Raw genomic sequence first — 18,703 nt, 5'->3', positions numbered from 1 at the left:
GTATAGCAACCAGTCAGAGTCAACTGTGGACTGGGACTGGAATAGGACAGGGGTCCACACACAGCCACTGGGAAGAGAATGTCACACAGGAATACAGGTACAAATGAAATGCTTGTATCACTGTAGCTCCAAGGAGCCTCAGCAGTAAATGCAAATGCAACGCTCTTCACACAGGCCCTGGGAGATTTTAGACCGAAGCAGCTGGACACAGCGTATAAGAAAAGTTAAGAGAAAGAAAAAAGGCATATAGAGGCTGAAGGCAACCACAAGGCTGAATGCCCAGGTGTGGTCAACAGCACTACCCACGGGCTTCCTGCAAGAGACGGCAGACAGTCCAGGACATGAAAGCTAGTGTTTTAGAAAGAGTAGACATTTCACTCTACTCTGTAATTCCTTGCCAATATCATCTAAAAGTAAAAGGATGCTAAACTAAGATCTCCTTAAAACTGACATTTAAATTCAAGTACAGCTGGGGACCAAAGGAGGACCAAGGGTAACAGGAACACTGCACAGAAGAGAACAAGTTAGAAAGCAAAGATGCCATGACATGACAGTAACCATAGAGACATGAGCAGGCACACTGCAGTGCGCACGTATCTTGGAGAATGGATGGGAGGAAAGGCCCTGCAGAGACTTCCTGCACTGTGGGGACAGACTGCTTGTCTGTGTTTTCAAATCTGTCTACAAATGGGCCATTTATTTTCTGTGGTCAAAAAACTTAAGGGGTTTTGTGTGTTTAAAACAACATAAGAGAGACAAATGCATTCAAGTATACAAGAGAAAAAAGTCCACCTTTTCTGACTCAGCCACATCAGTTCTCCCAAATTCTGACGACTCCTTGGCACTCTCAACCTTCTTATCCACAGGCTTTACTCCAAGTGGTGCCTCCTTCTCTTCTTCGTCGCTGAACAGCAAAGGTGGTGCCTCAGAGACAGTCTCTTTTTTCTACCAAAAGAAGAGTACATGACATCCACAACAATAAAAAAGTGTGTCTGACCAGCATGGCCATATACAGAACAAGCCCAAGCCATCCTCTTAGGGCTTCAGCTAAATGTGATGAAGGAAGAGAGGACAGCACAGGGAAGGTGGCACCAAAGTGGAGAAGCAACAAACATCATCACCTGGGACTTGGGGATAGGGCACTTCACACCATCGCATCACCTGTATCTGTCTACTCGTGTCTGTCAACCCCCATGCCTCCCTCACTCAGATCCTTACCTCTGCTACCAGACGATTATGAGTCTCTCTCTCTCTGCCTCACTCCTCTTATATTTCAACTAGAAGACATCACCCAGAGTTGTCTTGCTAAAACAAGACACCTGCTGGATCACGCCCTCTCCCAACCCAAACCTGCACTCCTTGCATGAAGCAAATGACACTCAGCAGACACCCCATTCTATCCCTCTACTCATGTGCATCTCCTCATTCTTTACTGTTCCTTAAAGTCACTGTAAACTTTCAAACTCCCATGTCACGCTGCCCTCGATGTCTGTACAAGCAAATCCTCCTCATCCTTCAAGCAAGGCCCCCACTCAGATGTCACCCATGGTCTCTGCTCTCTTCAGTTAAGTGTCAGTTGCTCTGTTGAATAAGCATAATATTTCTCTCTCTACGTGACTCTTCCTTGACTTTCTTCCTAATTATACAACAGCTAGCACACATCTGTTTGTCCGTTCATCTGAAAGGACTATACACTATAATTCCATGGCCTGTCCCAGCGTTTTATACCAACTCAGTGTTCAATACAAGCCTGCAAGCACTTTAGCCCATTTCTCATCTCTTCCTTATCAGAGAGGCAGGGATTTGGGGACTAGGAAACTGAGGTTTGTGACTTACCTGGAATTCATGGCATCTTTGGGGCAAGTGACTTATCAACAAGTTCTTGAGAAAAAACTAAAGCTCTATTATAGCATAGTACAGATACAAATCATACCATATGACACGAGGAAGTGTGCTTTGAGGCAATGCCTAAATCAAGTTAGGAAGGCAGATTTGGGAAACTAAGGAAGGACATTGCTAACCATGATTTTAAAATGTGATGAATGAAGAAAGAAGAGAGCAAGGGAATTTTTAGTTAGGAAGAGATAAGTAAAGTGCAAAACCATTGAACTTGACATAAAAGAACACTGGAAGCTCATGAAGAATTTCAGAAGAAATAAGGCAACAGTGAAGTGATTAAAGGAAAACGCTTTTGTGGAACATCCTGGACTCACTGAAAACTACATAAAAATTCAATGCAGGCCAGGCACAGTGGCTCACGCCTGTAATCCAAGCACTTTGGGAGGCCGAGGTGGGCAGATCATGAGGTCAGGAGATTGAGGCCATCTTGGCTAACATGGTGAAATCCCATCTCTACTAAAGAAATACAAAAAATTAGCCAGGCGTGGTGCTGGGCGTCTGCAGTCCCAGCTACTTGGGAGGCTGAGGCAGGAGAATGGCGTGAACCCGGGAGGCGGAGCTTGCAGTGAGCCGAGATCTCACCAGTGCACGCCAGCCTGGGTGACAGAGCAAGACTCCGTCTCAAAAAAAAAAAAAAAAAAAATTTCAATGCAACTAGTTGATAGGGGAGACAAAAAGAGACTTAAGTATGGCAAATCATATTCTTCCTTCATATACAACTAAGATCCTTAAACCACAGAAAATGCTACCCAAAGTACCAGTTTTCATCTTCTTGAAGACAAGCTAACTCCTCATCCTTGTCATGAAATTTACTTTCTGTTTTTCTTTTTTTTTTTTTTTTTGAGATGAAGTCTTGCTCTGTTGCCCAGGCTGGAGTGCACTGGCACAATCTCAGCTCACTGCAAAATCTGTCTCTCGGGTTCAAGTGATTCTCCTGCCTCAGCCTCCCTAGTAGCTGGGATTATAGGTATGCATCACCATGCCTGGCTAATTTTTGTATTTTTAGTAGAGATGGGGTTTCACCATGTTGGCCAGGCTGGTCCCAAACTCCTGACCTCAGGTGATCCACCCACCTCGGCCTCCCAAAGTGCTGGGATTACAGGCGTGAGCCACCACGCCTGGCCAAATTTACTTTCTTGATAGGTGTCAGAAAATAAGAAAAGTCTGATGGAAAAAAAAAAGCAATTGTCTAAAATGGCTGCATCTTGGCCATATGGGTAATAGAAACTGGGCCTATGAACGAAAGCTGAACCTCACCTGCAAGGCCAGAACCTGCCTATCAGATAAAGCACAAAGGCAGCACAAAATCAACCACCCCTCTCCTGACCCTGAGACCCCTATGTACTTATTAGGGCAAAAGGCTAATGAGTAAAACACGTTAACCACATATTTTATCTTATATACAATGTCACTGAGCACCAATCAGAACTGTTAAGAACATCACCTTTGCTTCACTGCCCCCTTCTCCCATTTTCTATGTAACAGAAACGTATAAAGGCTGTGACTCGTGTGGCATGCTCTGGGATGCGTTCTCAGTTTGTGCAGAGTCTCTTTACTGGGCTAGTAGTTCCCAAGCTTGGCTCAGAACAAAACTCACATTACATTTTTTAAGTTCTCCTGCCTGTTGTTTAACCTTTTGGTCAACATAGGCTTACAACCAAGTCACAATTAACTTACACGGAAATATCTTTTATTTACTATTGCCTAAGATGATTATCAAAAACGTGCAGGCTATTCAGCTACTTAAGCTGTGTGTCTTGACCTTTTGTTTTATTTAACAATCATAATTTCCATAGGTTGAAAGAAGTTTTATAGCTCCAGAGGCTGCAAAATTCATCAGTTTATTGCTCAGTTATCCTCCAGAGTAGGTTATTTATAATTTACAAGGAAAAACCAATCAGATCTCCTGACTCTTAACTGTACAGCCACTGGGTGTCCTCAAAGGGCGAGACCCAAGGAAAGGCTCAGGAGCCCCACAGAAGCAGCTGCAGGGAACCTGGGGCCCAGGGTGGGCAACATGCTGGTCCAGGGCTGAGAGTTTCTGGCATAAGCTGTGCAACTCCATTTAACAGGAAGGGTCTTCTTCCATATCACCTAGATATTTTTTGTTTGGAGTTTATTTCTAATTCCACAGTAATGCACAAATGCCTTCTTTAAAAAGGCTTTAAAAAGGCATTGAGAGTATAAAGTCCCCCATTCCATACCTTTCCCTGGGTATAATCACCGGTAACAATGTGCGGTCGATCCTTTCAAGCCAGTTTCCAGGCATTCACGTGTATTTCTTTTTTTTTTTTTTTAATTTAAATGACACCATGTTATACGTGTTTATGCATCTTCTTCTTTTTTTTTTTTTCTGGCCTGCAGTAGTTTTTCATCTCATAAGCTCTACCTTGGGCTTTTTCACCACTATATAGTATTCCACAGTCTAATTGTACTAAGACCTGTGTGACCATTTCTCCACTGACGGAGTACAATGGCCTCAAGGTTCATGCATTTTGTAGCACATGTGAGAATTTCCTTTCTTTTTACTGATTAGCTAATATAAACCTGTGTTAGTACTTGACACACACTCATAAAAGGAATGATTTTGCCTTAACTAGCCTAGTCTAATGTTAGCAGAATTCCATGCCACTGGGGACAAGACTCTTCTGAGATCCAGTTTCTTGTTCCTACACCTGACACTGAATGATGGCTTTGCACATGTGCTTCTTCTGTAGAATACTATTAATCAGAAGATCTCTTTCTGAAACTAGGCAAATAAGGTCTTCCATAAGACTCAGCCTCCAAGGTTAGGTATGAAGAGCTGATTCGGGCAAGTACCACTACTGATGCAGCATAAACTCAAGGACATTTCCTGGGACTAAGAGATGAAGAATACCATTGTCGCAGGAGGAACAGATGTGGGAGGAGAGCCAAACAGAGAGCCTCCGCTATCAGCATCGTCTTCAAAGAGGAGTGACACTCTCTGGGTCTTCTTTTGGCTACACAAACAAACAAAAGGTCAAATTAAGGAAAAGTATGATGAAAAAACCAAACATAACAATATTTCTTCTAGACTGCACCTACAGGAACCCACCTACCACCCAAACACCAAAGCCATTAGTTGACCTTACACAGTTGAAAGCAAACAAGAAAGACCTCTAAAATAGATGAAATCTGTCTCCAGAAAATCACCAGCCTCTGTCCCTCACGTCTCAGGTTGCCGCTCTCCTCTTACTATCCAGTGCAGGTGCACCAGCTGTTACCTCTGCAAGGCACATGATGCCTGAGCCTTCCCAAGCAGAGCATTCTCTGCCACTTCCTATAGCACAAAAAGAACCAGAGAGGACATGTCTATTTCCAGCACTGTCAGGAAGACGGTTGCCAAGAGAGATCACAGGGCCGGGATCAGCACTGGGAAATGACCCTGTGGCCTGGCTTCTATTTCTTTTTCTTAGTAGTGTTATTGAGACATAATTTACATACCATAAAATTCACCTTTTATTTATTTTTAATATTTATTTTACTTTTTAAGACAGGGTCTTACTCTATTGCTCAGGTTGGAGAGCAGTGGCATAATCATATCTCACTGCAGCCTCAAATTCCTGAACTCAAGTGATCCTCCTGCCTTAGCCTCTCAAGTAGCTACAACTACAGGCACACATCACCATACCTGGCTAATTGTTCTACTTTTTTGGAGAGGTGAGGTCGCTCTGTGTTGCCTAGGCTGGTATCAAACACCTGGCCTCAAGAGATCCTTCCATTTGGCCTCCCAATGAGTTAGGATTACAGGCATGAGCCATTGCACCTGGCTAAATTCACCCTTTAAAAGTGCATACTTCAGTGGTATTTTCAATATAGTCATTGAGTTGTGCAACTATCACTACAATCTAAGTGCACAACATTATCATGAGCCCAAAAAGAAACGCCATGCCTATGAGCAATCACTCTCCATTTCCCCAGCCCCACAGGCCTTGGCAACCACTGATCTACTTTCTGTCTCTATGGTTTATCTATTCTATACATTTCATATAAATGGAACAATACAATATGTGGTTTTCTGTGACCGGCTTCTTTCAAGTAACATAAAATTTTCTAGGTTCATTCATGTTCTAGGATGCATCACTACCTTATTCTTTTTTATTGCTGAAGAATAATCCATTGTACGGTTATACTTTTTTTTATCCAGTCATCAGCTGATGGACATTTGGGTTGTTTACACTTTTGGCTGTTATGACTAAGGTTGCAATAAACACTCATGTACAAGTTTTTACATGAACAACTGATTTCATTTCTCTTATGTATATACATAGGAATGAAACTATTGTGTCATATGGTGACCTATGTTTAACATTTTGAGGCAATGCTAAATCATTTTCCAAAGTGACTATACCATTTTACATTCCCACCAGCAGTGTATGAGGGTTCCAATTCCTCCACATCCTCAAGCAAATTTCTTCTTGTGTGTATAAAGCTTCTTTTGAGATCTGATGAAGGTATGAATTATTTTCCATACATAAAACTTGACAGAAAACTTCAGGAACAATAGGAGGTAGGATATATCTGGAGCAGAGAAAGCATTCTTGAAAGCCAGGTATGGTGTGTGGCTGGAACCAGGACCCACAAACAAGATGGGACTCAGACTGCCAGATTTATGACCTTGTGTGGGGTGGGGGTAGGGAGTGCTCACGGGAGCAAGCTAACCTAATACAGTGTAGAAAATGCTCAGCTGAGGGTGTGGGGGTATGAAGGTGGAGCCACGTCCGCCCTCGACTCCCTATTTCTTCTCTTTCTCATCTGTTTAAAGTTAGTGAAGGCAATCTTTTTTTTTTTTTTTTTTTTTTTTTTTTTTGAGATGGAGTCTCCCTCTGTTGCCCAGGCTGGAGTGCAATGGCGAGATCTTAGCTCGCTGCAACTTCTGCCTCCAGGTTCAAGCGATTCTCCTGCCTCAGTCTCCCAAGTAGCTGGGATTACAGGAGCGTGCCACCACACCCTGCAATCCTGTAAAAAATACACACATTTTTGTATTTTTAGTAGAGATGGGATTTCACCATGTTGGTCAGGCTGGTCTTCAACTCATGACCTTGTGATCCGCCCACCTCAGCCTCCTCAAGTGCTGGGATTACAGGCGTGAGCCACTGTGCCCGGCTGGGAAGACTTCTTAAGAAACAATACTTACACTAAGGTTTGGAGAAGGTGGCCAGGCAACATAGGAAGAAGAATGTCCCAGGAGACAGCAACAAAAATAAAGGAATGTACTATTTCCCTGCACTCATGGTGCTAACTGGTAACACCTGAATGCTCAGAATGTGCCAGCTATTGTGCTAACCATTTCACATTTAGATTCCATCTCATCATCCCAACAAACCCATGAGAGAAGTACTATTTTAATTTTTGCTTAACAAATGAGGAAACTGAGGCACAGGGAAGTTAGGTAACTTGCCCAAGGTTATTCAGACAGGAACCAGCAGAATCAGAATTTAATATCAAGTTTCCAGAGCCTATATTCTAAATCAGAAGCCAAAGATGCACCTGAGTGTCAAGTTACAGAGGCCTAATGCAGAAGTGGTAATGTTTGACAAGATCCTAGTATTTGGAGACAGAAACCTGAGGTACTTCTGAATCTATCAAATGACAACCACACCAAAGCACAGGATTTATATGTCCAATCAGTTACTTCTTTCTGCTAATAACATTCAGTTGACTTTCAAAGTAATCATGTAAGGCTCTCAAAAGGAAAAAAAGTATTTGCAGGAAGTAATTACTGTAAGCTAATCTGGCAGCATGTTACTCACAGCCCACACTCACTCTGAATGTTCTGCCAGCTTCAGTTCCAGCATTAACGTGGAGAGGCACCTAGGTGGCCAGCTATGGGTTATCAGCCCCTGGTGGGATACTGCACAGCTTTGCAGGGAACCTCCTCCTAACAGGGTGTGGTTAAATGCTGAGCAGATTTCTATTCAAATAACAAATTTTTTTTTTTTTTTTTGAGATGAAGTCTCGTTCTGTTGCCCAGGCTGGAGTGCAGTGGTGCAATCTTGGCTCACTGCAACCTCCGCCTCCCGAGTTCAAGCAATTCTTCTACCTCAGCCTCCTGAGCAGGTGGGACTACAAGCACGTGCCACCAAGCCCGGTTAATTTTTATATTTTTTCAGTAGAGACCAGGTTTCACCATATTGGCCAGGCTGGTCTTGAACTCCTGACCTCCTGATCTGCCTGCCTCGGCCTCCCAAAGTGCTGGGATTACAGGCGTGAGCCACCGCAATGGGCCTCAAATAACAAACTTTTAAGTAATCCTGACCAAACCTGACAGACTTTAGAGTAGCCCAGAGAAAAATCACAAACAAAAGATACCAAATTATACTCAAATCCCTGACAAACAAAGAAAAATAATACTTTAAGGTTAAAAAAAAAAAATGATGGGGGAAGAAATCAGATAAGGATCCACGAAGACAAACCTTTCTGGGTACTGAGGGAAAAGATGGGGCCAGTGAAAAGCAAAGACATTCTCATTGATGTAATGACTATGTGATCTGTGATTAGCAATTACCCAAGGAACTAGTTTGTGCATCAAATTCCTCTTCTTGTTACCACAGACACAGAATGAGGGATTCTTTACGATGACTATCTCACCTGTCCTTAGCAATGGCAAACAGATCATCTTCTTCGTCTTCCTCAAAGAGACTTGTCTTTTTCACAGCCTTGGCCTCCTGGCCCTGGAGGGTCCCAGAATCCCTGGGTTCTCCTTTAGACCTGCTGTCAGATGCTGAGTGGGTCTGTGAAGCAGGAATATTCCACTGGTCCTTAAAACATAAAATATATATTAAAACTCCAGGCCAGGTGTGGTGGCTCACGCTTGTAATCAATCCCAGCACTTTGGGAGACTGAGGTGGGCGGATCACGAGGTCAGGAGATCGAGACCATCCTGGCTAACATGGTGAAACCCTGTTTCTACTAAAAATACACAAAAATTAGCCGGGCGTGGTGGCAGGCGCCTGTAGTCGTAGCTACTCGGGAGGCTGAGGCAGGAGAATGGCATGAACCCGGGAGGCAGAGTTTGCAGTGAGCCAAGATCGTGCCACTGCACTCCAGCCTGAGCAACAGAGCAGGACTCCAACTCAAAAAAAACAAAAGTCCATTGGCAATTTAGATTATAAAACATGGGAAGTAAAATAAAACTTATATTTGTTAAACTAAGTTGTATTTAAACTAAGTATTAAACATAGTGCATCAATCTTGAAGAAAGCTCATGCCTAAAACTTTTCTTTGAACTCAAATCTAGACAGCTGGGTTCTCTGACCTCACAGAGCTTCTCATGATTTCCTCCTCCAACACCTGCCATGATGTCTCTTCTCACTGTAGTTCTGCACTGTGTTACGACAAATGACTTGTCTACTTCAGAGGATCAACATTAATTACAGAGGCTATAAGAAGGAAGCCGAATGTAAAAATACCAAGAACTCAAGAACTTCCAACTCCAGAGGAGAATGATATTTTAATTTTAAAAATCCTAAAGCTGATTACAAAAAAAAAAGTGTCATGCAACACACATGTGAAGACACAATGAAAAACTGCTAGTAATCCTTTTACCACAAGTCTGAATGTGGCCTTTAGAAAGCATTTAAGGAAATTCCACTAGGCTATGCTCACACCCCTTTAAATCAAAGAACTCCCAACCACTTGCATAAGTGCTCTGATCTCTGGAGTCTACAGTCTTGCAAATCCAAGTGGAGGCCACAAGGCAGCAGCAGATTATGCAGAATTTCAGGCCCCACCCCTACTTTCTGAATCAGAACTTGCATTTCACAGGGTGCCCAGATGATTTCTTAAACACTGAAGTTTGAGAAGTGCTCCTCAACGTTTAGCAGTGACTAAACACTGGAATCCACTGGAGAGCATCACAAAACTCCAATGACGAGGCTGTACCCCAGACTGATGAATTTAGAATCTCTGGAGCTGGGATCCGCTGTCAGCACTCCTTAGGTCTTTTTGTTTTGTTTTGTTTTGTTTTCCTTTTTTGAGATGGAGTCTCGCTCTGTGGCCCAGGCTGGCATGCAGTGGTGCAATCTTGGCTCACTGCAACCTCTGCCTCCTGGGTTCGAGTGATTCTCCTGCCTCAGCCTCCCGAGTTGCTAGGACTACAGGCATGTATCACCATGCCTGGATAATTTTTGTATTTTTTATAGAGACGGAGTTTTGCCACATTGGCCAGGCTGGTCTGAAACTCCTAATCTCAGGTGATTCGCCCACCTCAGCCTCCCAGAGTGCTGGGATTACAGGCGTGAGTCACTGTGCCCAGCCTGTCAAGTCAGCATTCTTTTAAGTTCCCCATGGATCACAGTGAGCAGCGAAAGTTGAGAGTCTTTGTTCTAGGAGAAACTTCTCCAACCCATGGCCCAAGGGCCACACACAGCCCAGTATGGCTTTGAATGCGGCCCACCACAAATCTGTAAACTTTCTTAAAATATTATGGGATTTATGCATGAACTTTTAATTTTTTTACTTCATCAGCTTTGTTAGTGCATTTTCTGTGTGACCCAAGACAGTTCTTCCAGTGTGGCCCAGGGAAGCCAAAAGACTGGACGCCCCTGTTCTAGAACCTTGGTTACCTTTCCTGTGCATGTCTTTTTGCTCCAAGCTTTAGCTAATGTTTTCATTTTCCCTGAACCACTTTAATACTCCAGCAGAGGCAACTACGCTGATGTTCGGCTGTTACTACAGAGGGAACAACCACTGACAATGTTTAAAAGAAAAAACTGGATAATCCATCATAAATTCATATATTTGAGTAGAAAACACAAATTATATATGCTTGGGAGTTCCTTGATGTGGAGGTGTGAGCATAGCTGGGTGGGATTTCCTTAAATGCTTTCTAAAGGCCAAACTCAGACTTTTGTGGTAAAAGGATTACTAGCAATTTTTCGTTGTGTCTTGTTCACATCTGTGTTGCATAAGCTTTTTTTTTTTTTTTTTTTTTGAGACAGTTTCGCTTGTTGCTCAGGCTGGAGTGCAATGGCGTGATCTCAGCTGACAACAACCTCCGTCTCCTGAGTTCAAGTGATTCTCCTGCCTCAGCCTCCCGAGTAGTTGGGATTACAGGCATACGCCACCATACCTCACTAATTTTTTTGTATTTTTAATAGAGACGGGGTTTTTCCATGTTGTTCAGGCTGGTCTTGAACTCCTGACCTCAGGGGATCTGCCCGCCTTGGACTCTCAAAGTGCTGAGATTATAGGCATATAAGCTTTCCATACATTTTTTTTTGCAATCTGCTTTGGAATTTTAAAATTGCTTTCAATAAGAACATGAACATATCTATGACTTATATATCTAATTCACCCCCTCCTAACTTGCCTAGAATGTTAAAATAAAGAGGAATTATCGTAACACAGGAAGATGTTTAATACTCAGGATTTTTAATATCATCATCTTTAAAGTCTTTTTCTGCACAGCTAAATCTGATTCCCTGGTACTACATCTGATTGAGTTAGTAACTAAACCATTTTCACTATTGTCTTTGGTAATATCTATCCAGATCACAAACAGAAATATTGGTAAGATTCCTTCAAAAAGGAGTTTAACTTCAGTAGGTAACTCCTACCATGTCTAGCTATAGTTCTAAATTAATGAAACACAGTAGTCATTTAATAAGATACTACTACATATGGCCATTGGGGTATACGGGACATGCTACCTCAAAATATGACACCTTGGCATCTGAGAAACAGAAAGGTCTCTTTGACCTTTCCCTGGCCCTTCTCCTCTGCAGCAGGACATAGAAGAATCCTCTAACCCTCTCTGGAGTAGGTCATAAGACCTTCATTCCATGGCGAAAACCCGGGAGGCGGAGTTTGCAGTGAGCTGAGATCTGGCCACTGCACTCCAGCCTGGGTGACAGAGTGAGACTCCTTCTCAAAAAAAAAAAAAAAAAAAAAAAAAAAAAAAAAAAAAAAAAAAAAAAAAAAAAGACCTTCATTCCAGTCCTCCCTATTCCCATAGGAAAGGAGCCTCCTTATTTGTAAAGATGCAGAGAATGATCTGACCACACAGGCCTTGCTGAGCTCCCCCAGCTTATTCCCATCAGGTCACACCCCTTTCATCTAACCGTGCTTCTCCAAAACTGTCCGCTTCTTCATCAGACAGCATACAATCGACACAGGATTTCCTGTTTCTCTGAGTCTTCCTTTCTGAAGGCTCCTGTGTCGGGTAAAACTTATCTTCAATAAACTTGCACACTTTTCTCTGGTTAATCTGTCATTTGTTATAGGGGACTCGACCATGAACCTAGCGATGGGTGAGAAATCATTTCTCCCGTAGCCGGCCTAACTCATTAGAAGGAGCATGTACTATCGTGCGGGAGTCATATTTATTCCGAACCATTCTGAAGAGATTCATCTTTAATTATATATTACATTAAATGTCTTCCTTCAGAAAAGACAATCTTGTGAACATCGCCTTTGGTGACTGAATGTCACTAGATATAAAACAGGTAGAAAAAGAAAATACTTGGGATGGTTTTAACTCTTAAATCCCATCAAATATTCCCCTCTTCTTTAGGAGAAACCTCAGCTCACCTCCTCATCACTGCTGAACAACAGGGCAGATGCTTTCTTTTTGGAGAGCTCAGAGGGTTTTGCTTTCTCTTCTCTCTGAGCTTGTAGAGACAATGTCTGCTTCTTAGCAGCTGTACCCCCAAAAAGATTATCCTAGAAAAGCAAATGGCAGAAAGGTAAGACAACTTTATAAACAGAAAACATAAGATGTCTTCCTACATCAAACTGTTAGGAAGTAAGTCTCCAGTCAGGTATACAAATAACACCTCTGGCGGGGAAAACCTACAAAATGCTAGTAAATCCCAAACTACAGCCTTTTCCCACTGCACCCATAGAAGGGAAAGAGATGACCATAGAACTCGAAGGCAGAACAGCTGGGAAGAAGCAAGAGGACAACATGCAAATGAGATCACGAAGTACAAGGAGAAACTGAGCCCCATCCAGTCGCCCTGTGGGCAAGTGCCTCTCTGCTCATTTCAGGGGGTTACAGCCTGCAATGGGCATGGGAGCCCCTGCAGCAGCCAGAAACTCACACTGTCCTCTCCACAAACGAGAAACCAGAACAATACCTCAAAGGAGAGAACTAGGGGTCTGTCTCCACTCCTTTATAGGTAAGAAAGACATACTCCTGGGATGGAGGGAAGGCATGACTTGTGTTTCTCATTAGTTTCAAAGAGCTTATACAAAGTGAAGAAATAGTTTACTAATAAAATTGCTGGTGTACTAGGTTTAATGGCATTTGTAAATTCTTCTGTGGTCAAGCACTCCCCAAAAGTTGTATTTATTAAGGTGTTTTTATTCAGGTAAGGGGAACAAAAGCATCAGAGGGCCTGAGACTGAGGATGGACAAACTCTTAACAGCAGGTGAACAGCCCTGGAATGTGAAGATGGATGAAGGGAGTGTCTTCCTGGATGAAGTCTCCTCTAAGGAGAGTACGGTAATATAGGACAGGCCAGGAAGTAATGAGCCGGTGTCCACTGGGGATACTAATGACAAAGCTCACATTCACTATGCACTTACTATGTGCCGGCACTCTGCAAGAGTGTCACACTAGTAGTTACAGCTGCCACAATGACCCTACTCACTGTTAAACCATGTGAGCTTAAGGAAGGTGAAGTTACTTGCTCCAGGTCCCTGGTTTGCCAGTAGTGGAGCTGGGATATGAACCCAGGGGTCTGATGGCAAAGCCTATGAGTTCATCACTGCCCAGTACTGCATCAGAGTTAAGGTTTGGGGTGTCTTCTCTCTTATTTCTCTTCCCCAATGTGCTCTCTCTATCCAGGATGGGAAAGAAAGGCCATGGTCAGGACATGGCTGCCTTCTCCTTTGTATCTCCACTTGATCCAAGGCATTCTTGTAGGTCACTGAGTATAACATTGATCCATCCTCGAGACTAAAGTACAGCTGACCCTGAATGACACAGGTTTGAGCTGCACACGTCCACTTCTACACAAATGTTTTTTTTTTTTTTTTTTTTTTTTATTATATTTTAAGTTCTAGGGTACATGTGCATACCGTGCAGGTTTGTTACATATGTAAACTTATGCCATGTTGGTGTGCTGCACCCATCAACTCGTCAGCACCCATCAATTCATCATTTATATCATGTATAACTCCCCAATGCACTCCCTCCCTCCTCCCCCCTCCCCATAATAGGCCCCAGTGCGTGATGTTCCCCTTCCCGAGTCCAAGTGATCTCATTGTTCAGTTCCCACCTATGAGTGAGAACATGCGGTGTTTGGTTTTCTCTTCTTGTGACAGTTTGCTAAGAATGATGGTTTCCAGCTGCATCCATGTCCCTACAAAGGACACAAACTCATCCTTTTTTATGGCTGCATAGTATTCCATGGTGTATATGTGCCACATTTTCTTAATCCAGTCTGTCACAGATGGACATTTGGGTTGATTCCAAGTCTTTGCTATTGTGAATAGTGCCGCAATAAACATACGTGTGCATGTGTCTTTGTAGTAGAATAATTTATAATCCTTTGGGTATATACCCAGTAGTGGGATGGCTGGGTCATATGGTACATCTAGTTCTAGATCCTTGAGGAATTGCCATACTGTTTTCCATAATGGTTGAACTAGTTTACAATCCCACCAACAGTGTAAAAGTGTTCCTATTTCTCCACAGCCTCTCCAACACCTGTTGCTTCCTGACTTCTTAATGATTGCCATTCTAACTGGTGTGAGATGGTATCTCATTGTGGTTTTGATTTGCATTTCTCTGATGGCGAGTGATGATGAGCATTTTTTCATGTGTCTGTTGGCTGTATGAATATCTTCTTTTGAGAAATGTCTGTTCATATCCTTTCCCCACTTTTTGATGGGGTTGTTTGTAGAAACTACCATCAGAGTGAACAGGCAACCTACAGAATGGGAGAAAATTTTTGCAACCTACTCATCTGACAAAGGGCTAATATCCAGAATCTACAAAGAACACTTCTACACAAATGTTTTATCAGTAATATGTTGAAATTTTTTTTGGACATTTGCAATAATTTGAAAAATCTTGCAGACAAACCACGTCCAGAAATATAAAAAAAAATAAAGAAATGCTAGATATGTCAGGAATACAAAAATATATAAATAGATACTATATTATTTATATGTTAATCAACTGTTTATGATACCCGTGAGGCTTCTGGTTAACAGTAAGTTATCAGTAGATAAGTTTTTGGGAAGTAAGAAGTTATATATGGATTTTTCACTGCAATATGGAAGTCAAAACAACGTCCACACTGTTAAAGGGTCAACTGTATTTCTCAAAGGCAGATTTAAAAAAACAAAACTTGTAGATTTCACTCCGTAAGAACTATGTCAAGAGGCCGGGCACGAGGGCTCATACCCATAATCCTAGCCCTGAGGGAGGCTGAGGCAGGGGGATCACCTGAGATCAGGAGTTCGACACTAGCCTGGCCAACATGGTGAAACCCTGTCTTACTAACAATACAAAAATTAGCTGGGTGTAGTGGTACGTGCCTGTAGTCCCAGTTACTCAGGAGGCTGAGGTAGGAGAATCACTTGAACCCAGCTGCAGTGAGCTGAGATTGCACCACTGCACTCATTCCAGCCTGGGTGGGTGACAGAGAAGGACTCCATCTCAAAAAAAAAAAAAAAAAAAAAAGAAAGAAAAAAAGAAAAAGAAAAAGACCTGCGTCAAGAATCTAATGTCTTCTCCATTGCACAGCTAGGAAAATATAAGGAAGAAGTCACTGAAATAAAAACAGAAATATTTTTATTATATAGACTTCAGGTAGCCTGACCACTTCCCTACCACCTTTTGCTAGTATATGAGCCTCTGGGTAGAAAGTTACATCAACAACCGTTTTCCCCTAATGTAAATTATCTAGTGTTGCAATAACAAAGTTTACCTCTTCGTCTTCATCATCGAACAGGGAAACCGACGTGGGGAGCTTGCGAGGGAGCTGAGACGCACCTTTTAACTTACTCGCACTTTGAGAAGAAAACAAATCCTGTTGGATTGAAATTAAAGTTGCTGTTAACAGGAATATCAGTTTTAAAAATATCAGGTGAGTATAAAACACAAGTGACTCAGACATGACGGCTGCCATGTATCTAGGCTTCTTTCCTTAGAGGGAAGGTGGCTCAGACAGGGTCCTTAAAGGGATAGGCCTCAGGGTCTGTGCCGGGTGTGTGCAATGGTGGTAAGGAGGAGGAAAGCCACAGGATCTGATGGCCTTGCACAGCCCAGAGGCTTCTGTATTCCCACCCGAGTGACAGAAGGCAGGAAGAAGTTTTCAAATCAATTTCCTACACCATGCTAAAAAAATAAATAAATAAGAATGGCTTCCTATTACTGTCTAAAGAATCAGAGATTAGACAGGGTCAATAAAGAAACAGGGGCTAGATTCCCAAATTAATGGAGCTACAACTATTTTATTTAGTAACACCCTTCTCTCCTCAGATTATGTCTTATTTCTTTTTCTTTTTTTTTTTTTTTGAGATGGAGACTCGCTCAGTCGCCCAGGCTGGAGTGCAATGGCGCGATCTCAGCTCACTGCAAGTTACACCTCCCAGGTTCACGTCATTCTCCTGCTTCAGCCTCCCCAGTAGCTGGGACTACAGGTGCCAACCACCAACACCCAGTTAATATTTTTGTATTTTTAGTAGAGACCAGGTTTCACCGTGTTAGCCAGGATGGTCTAGATCTCCTGACCTCGTGATCCACCCACCTCGGCCTCCCAAAGTGTTGGGATTACAGGCATGAGTGACCACACCCGGCCGACTTATTTCTTTTAAATAAATACAAATTAAATTTCTATTTTTAAATGTTTGGTAGTCTACTTAGCTTAACTACAGGTATATGATGTTGCAAACCAGGATAAGACCTGCTAGATTCTAAAGAAACTTTCAGACTGGCACTGTGGCTCATGCCTATAATCCCAGCATTTTGGGAGGCTGGGGCAGGTGGATCACTTCAGTTCAGGAGTTCAAGACCAGCCTGGGCAACATGACAAAATCCCGTCTATACTAAAAATACAAAATTAGCCAGGTGTGGTGGTGGCTGCCTGTAATCTCAGCTACTTGGGAGGCTAAGGCAGGAGAATTGTTTGAACCTGGAAGATGGAGGTTGCAGTGAGCCGAGATCGTACCACTGCACTCCAGACTGGGCAAAAAGATAAAATTTCATCTCAAAAAAAGTAAAAAATATAAAAATAAAGAAATTTTCAAAATGTTATAAAACATCAGCTTACCCTGCAAAGAAAGACCTGCAAATTGAGCTACATGAAGTAGAAACATAAAATGGGACATCTATTCCCTTGGGAAGAGACACTTCAATACACAAGAGCCGAACAATTAAATAGGCCAAGAACATATTTTCTAAGACTTCTTCAGACAGTTTTTTTTTTTTCTTTTTTAAATTACGGAGTCGATGTCTACTCCTCAAATATAGACCTAATGAGTTCACTAAGCGAGATCTCCTCCATACAGTGGTTTTCCCCTTCCCTGGAGTTCCATGGGTTTACTTAGATTGAAGAGCCCACAAGGGGAATTCCGGGCATCCCGTGCCCCTCCTGCATGTTACACAACGGCAAGAGAAAGGGTTCTGCTGATCTAAGAAAATGAAAGTAAACCAAAGCAAACAACAAAAACAAAGTCAACATCACAGTTTTGGACCCTTAACTAATACCTTTCTTGGTACTGCAAAAAACCACACTTCCATTACCTCAAATATGTTCTCCCCGAATGACTTCACAGGGAAAGTGTCAACCTCACACTTGAGATTTACAGAAAGGACTCAGGACACATTCCTTCGGGTCCAAAGCTTTAACTCTTAGACTGCCTTAGTTTTACTTCTCCTCGCCTCAGAATCCCAACAATAGCCAATAAAAACATTCACTCTATGATGACACACATGGGGCAAAGCCTTTGGGAGGGTTTTCACACAAGTCTGAGAGTTCATTTACACTCCCACCATCAAGAAGGGGAGCCTACGGCCCCTCCCCATGAACCTGGATGGGCCATTGTGACCATCTTGATCGACAAATGAAGCAAAAGGAACACCGTTGACTTCCAAGGCTGGAACACAGAAGGCGACACGGCCTCCATTTGGCTTTCTCTGAGAAATCTCTCCTACAGCCCTGAGCCAGCATGTATGAGGCCCGCTTTCCCTGACTACATGCTGGCAGCCGCAAAGAGCTAATGAGAGATGTCCCAGGGGCCCCAGTGCCCAGGTACCAGACATATGAGTGAGATGATCCTCAGTCCAGCCACCTTCAGACACAAGAGACCCTCAGTAACAATGGCCTAGCTAAGCCCAGTCAACCTCTGGAACTGTGAGACAAAAAAACTACTGGTGTTGTAAACCACTAAGTGTTGGAGTTAAGTTGTTTCACAGCAACAAATAACCAGAACACCTCGTAAGTCACTGCAATTGCTCACATTTGGTTTTCTTGTCTAGTCGACAATTACTGGATGGCTTACCACATGCCAAGCACTGGTATTAAGGACAGGCTGTTAAGGATACAAACAGGAAATAAAAAGTCCTGCCCTCATGGCACTTACTTTAGTGGAAAGCACAGACAATAAATAAGTAAATACACATTGTCCCTTGGAACACGTGCTGTGGTAAACTGTGAAACAGGAAAGGGGACCAGGAGTATAGGGTGGCATGTGCTAGCAGGCCTCCAGTTGTGTGTATTTCGTCAGGGAGGCCTCACACAGAAAGAGGGAAGAAGCAAGCTGGATTCTGGGAACAGCATTCCTCAGAGTGGCAGGGGCAGGTGCAAAGACCCCGAGGTGCAG

At 42.8% G+C, this 18,703-nt stretch overlaps 1 protein-coding gene across 3 annotated transcripts in view; it reads right to left on the bottom strand.

Moving 5' to 3' along the window:
• Nucleotides 1–18,703, bottom strand: part of LOC104662618 (WASH complex subunit 2A) — a 66,896-nt gene that overhangs the window by 15,156 nt on the left and 33,037 nt on the right. For 2 of the 3 annotated variants that reach the window (XM_030940437.1, XM_030940438.1), the window contains 5 exons: nt 15,808–15,909; nt 12,454–12,585; nt 8,512–8,681; nt 4,778–4,880; nt 793–945 (listed from right to left, as the gene is read on the bottom strand). In XM_030940437.1, coding sequence (XP_030796297.1) covers nt 793–945; nt 4,778–4,880; nt 8,512–8,681; nt 12,454–12,585; nt 15,808–15,909 — 660 coding nt within the window. Of the gene's footprint in view, nt 1–792; nt 946–4,777; nt 4,881–8,511; nt 8,682–12,453; nt 12,586–15,807; nt 15,910–18,703 lie in introns of those variants that run through there. The other variant, XM_030940439.1, reaches the window with a different exon arrangement.

The sequence above is a fragment of the Rhinopithecus roxellana genome, chromosome 11 (assembly GCF_007565055.1).
Source record: "Rhinopithecus roxellana isolate Shanxi Qingling chromosome 11, ASM756505v1, whole genome shotgun sequence".
Lineage (NCBI taxonomy): Eukaryota > Metazoa > Chordata > Mammalia > Primates > Cercopithecidae > Rhinopithecus > Rhinopithecus roxellana.
The sequence above is the reverse complement of the archived record's forward strand: the minus strand, read 5'-3'. Positions and strand labels throughout refer to the sequence as shown.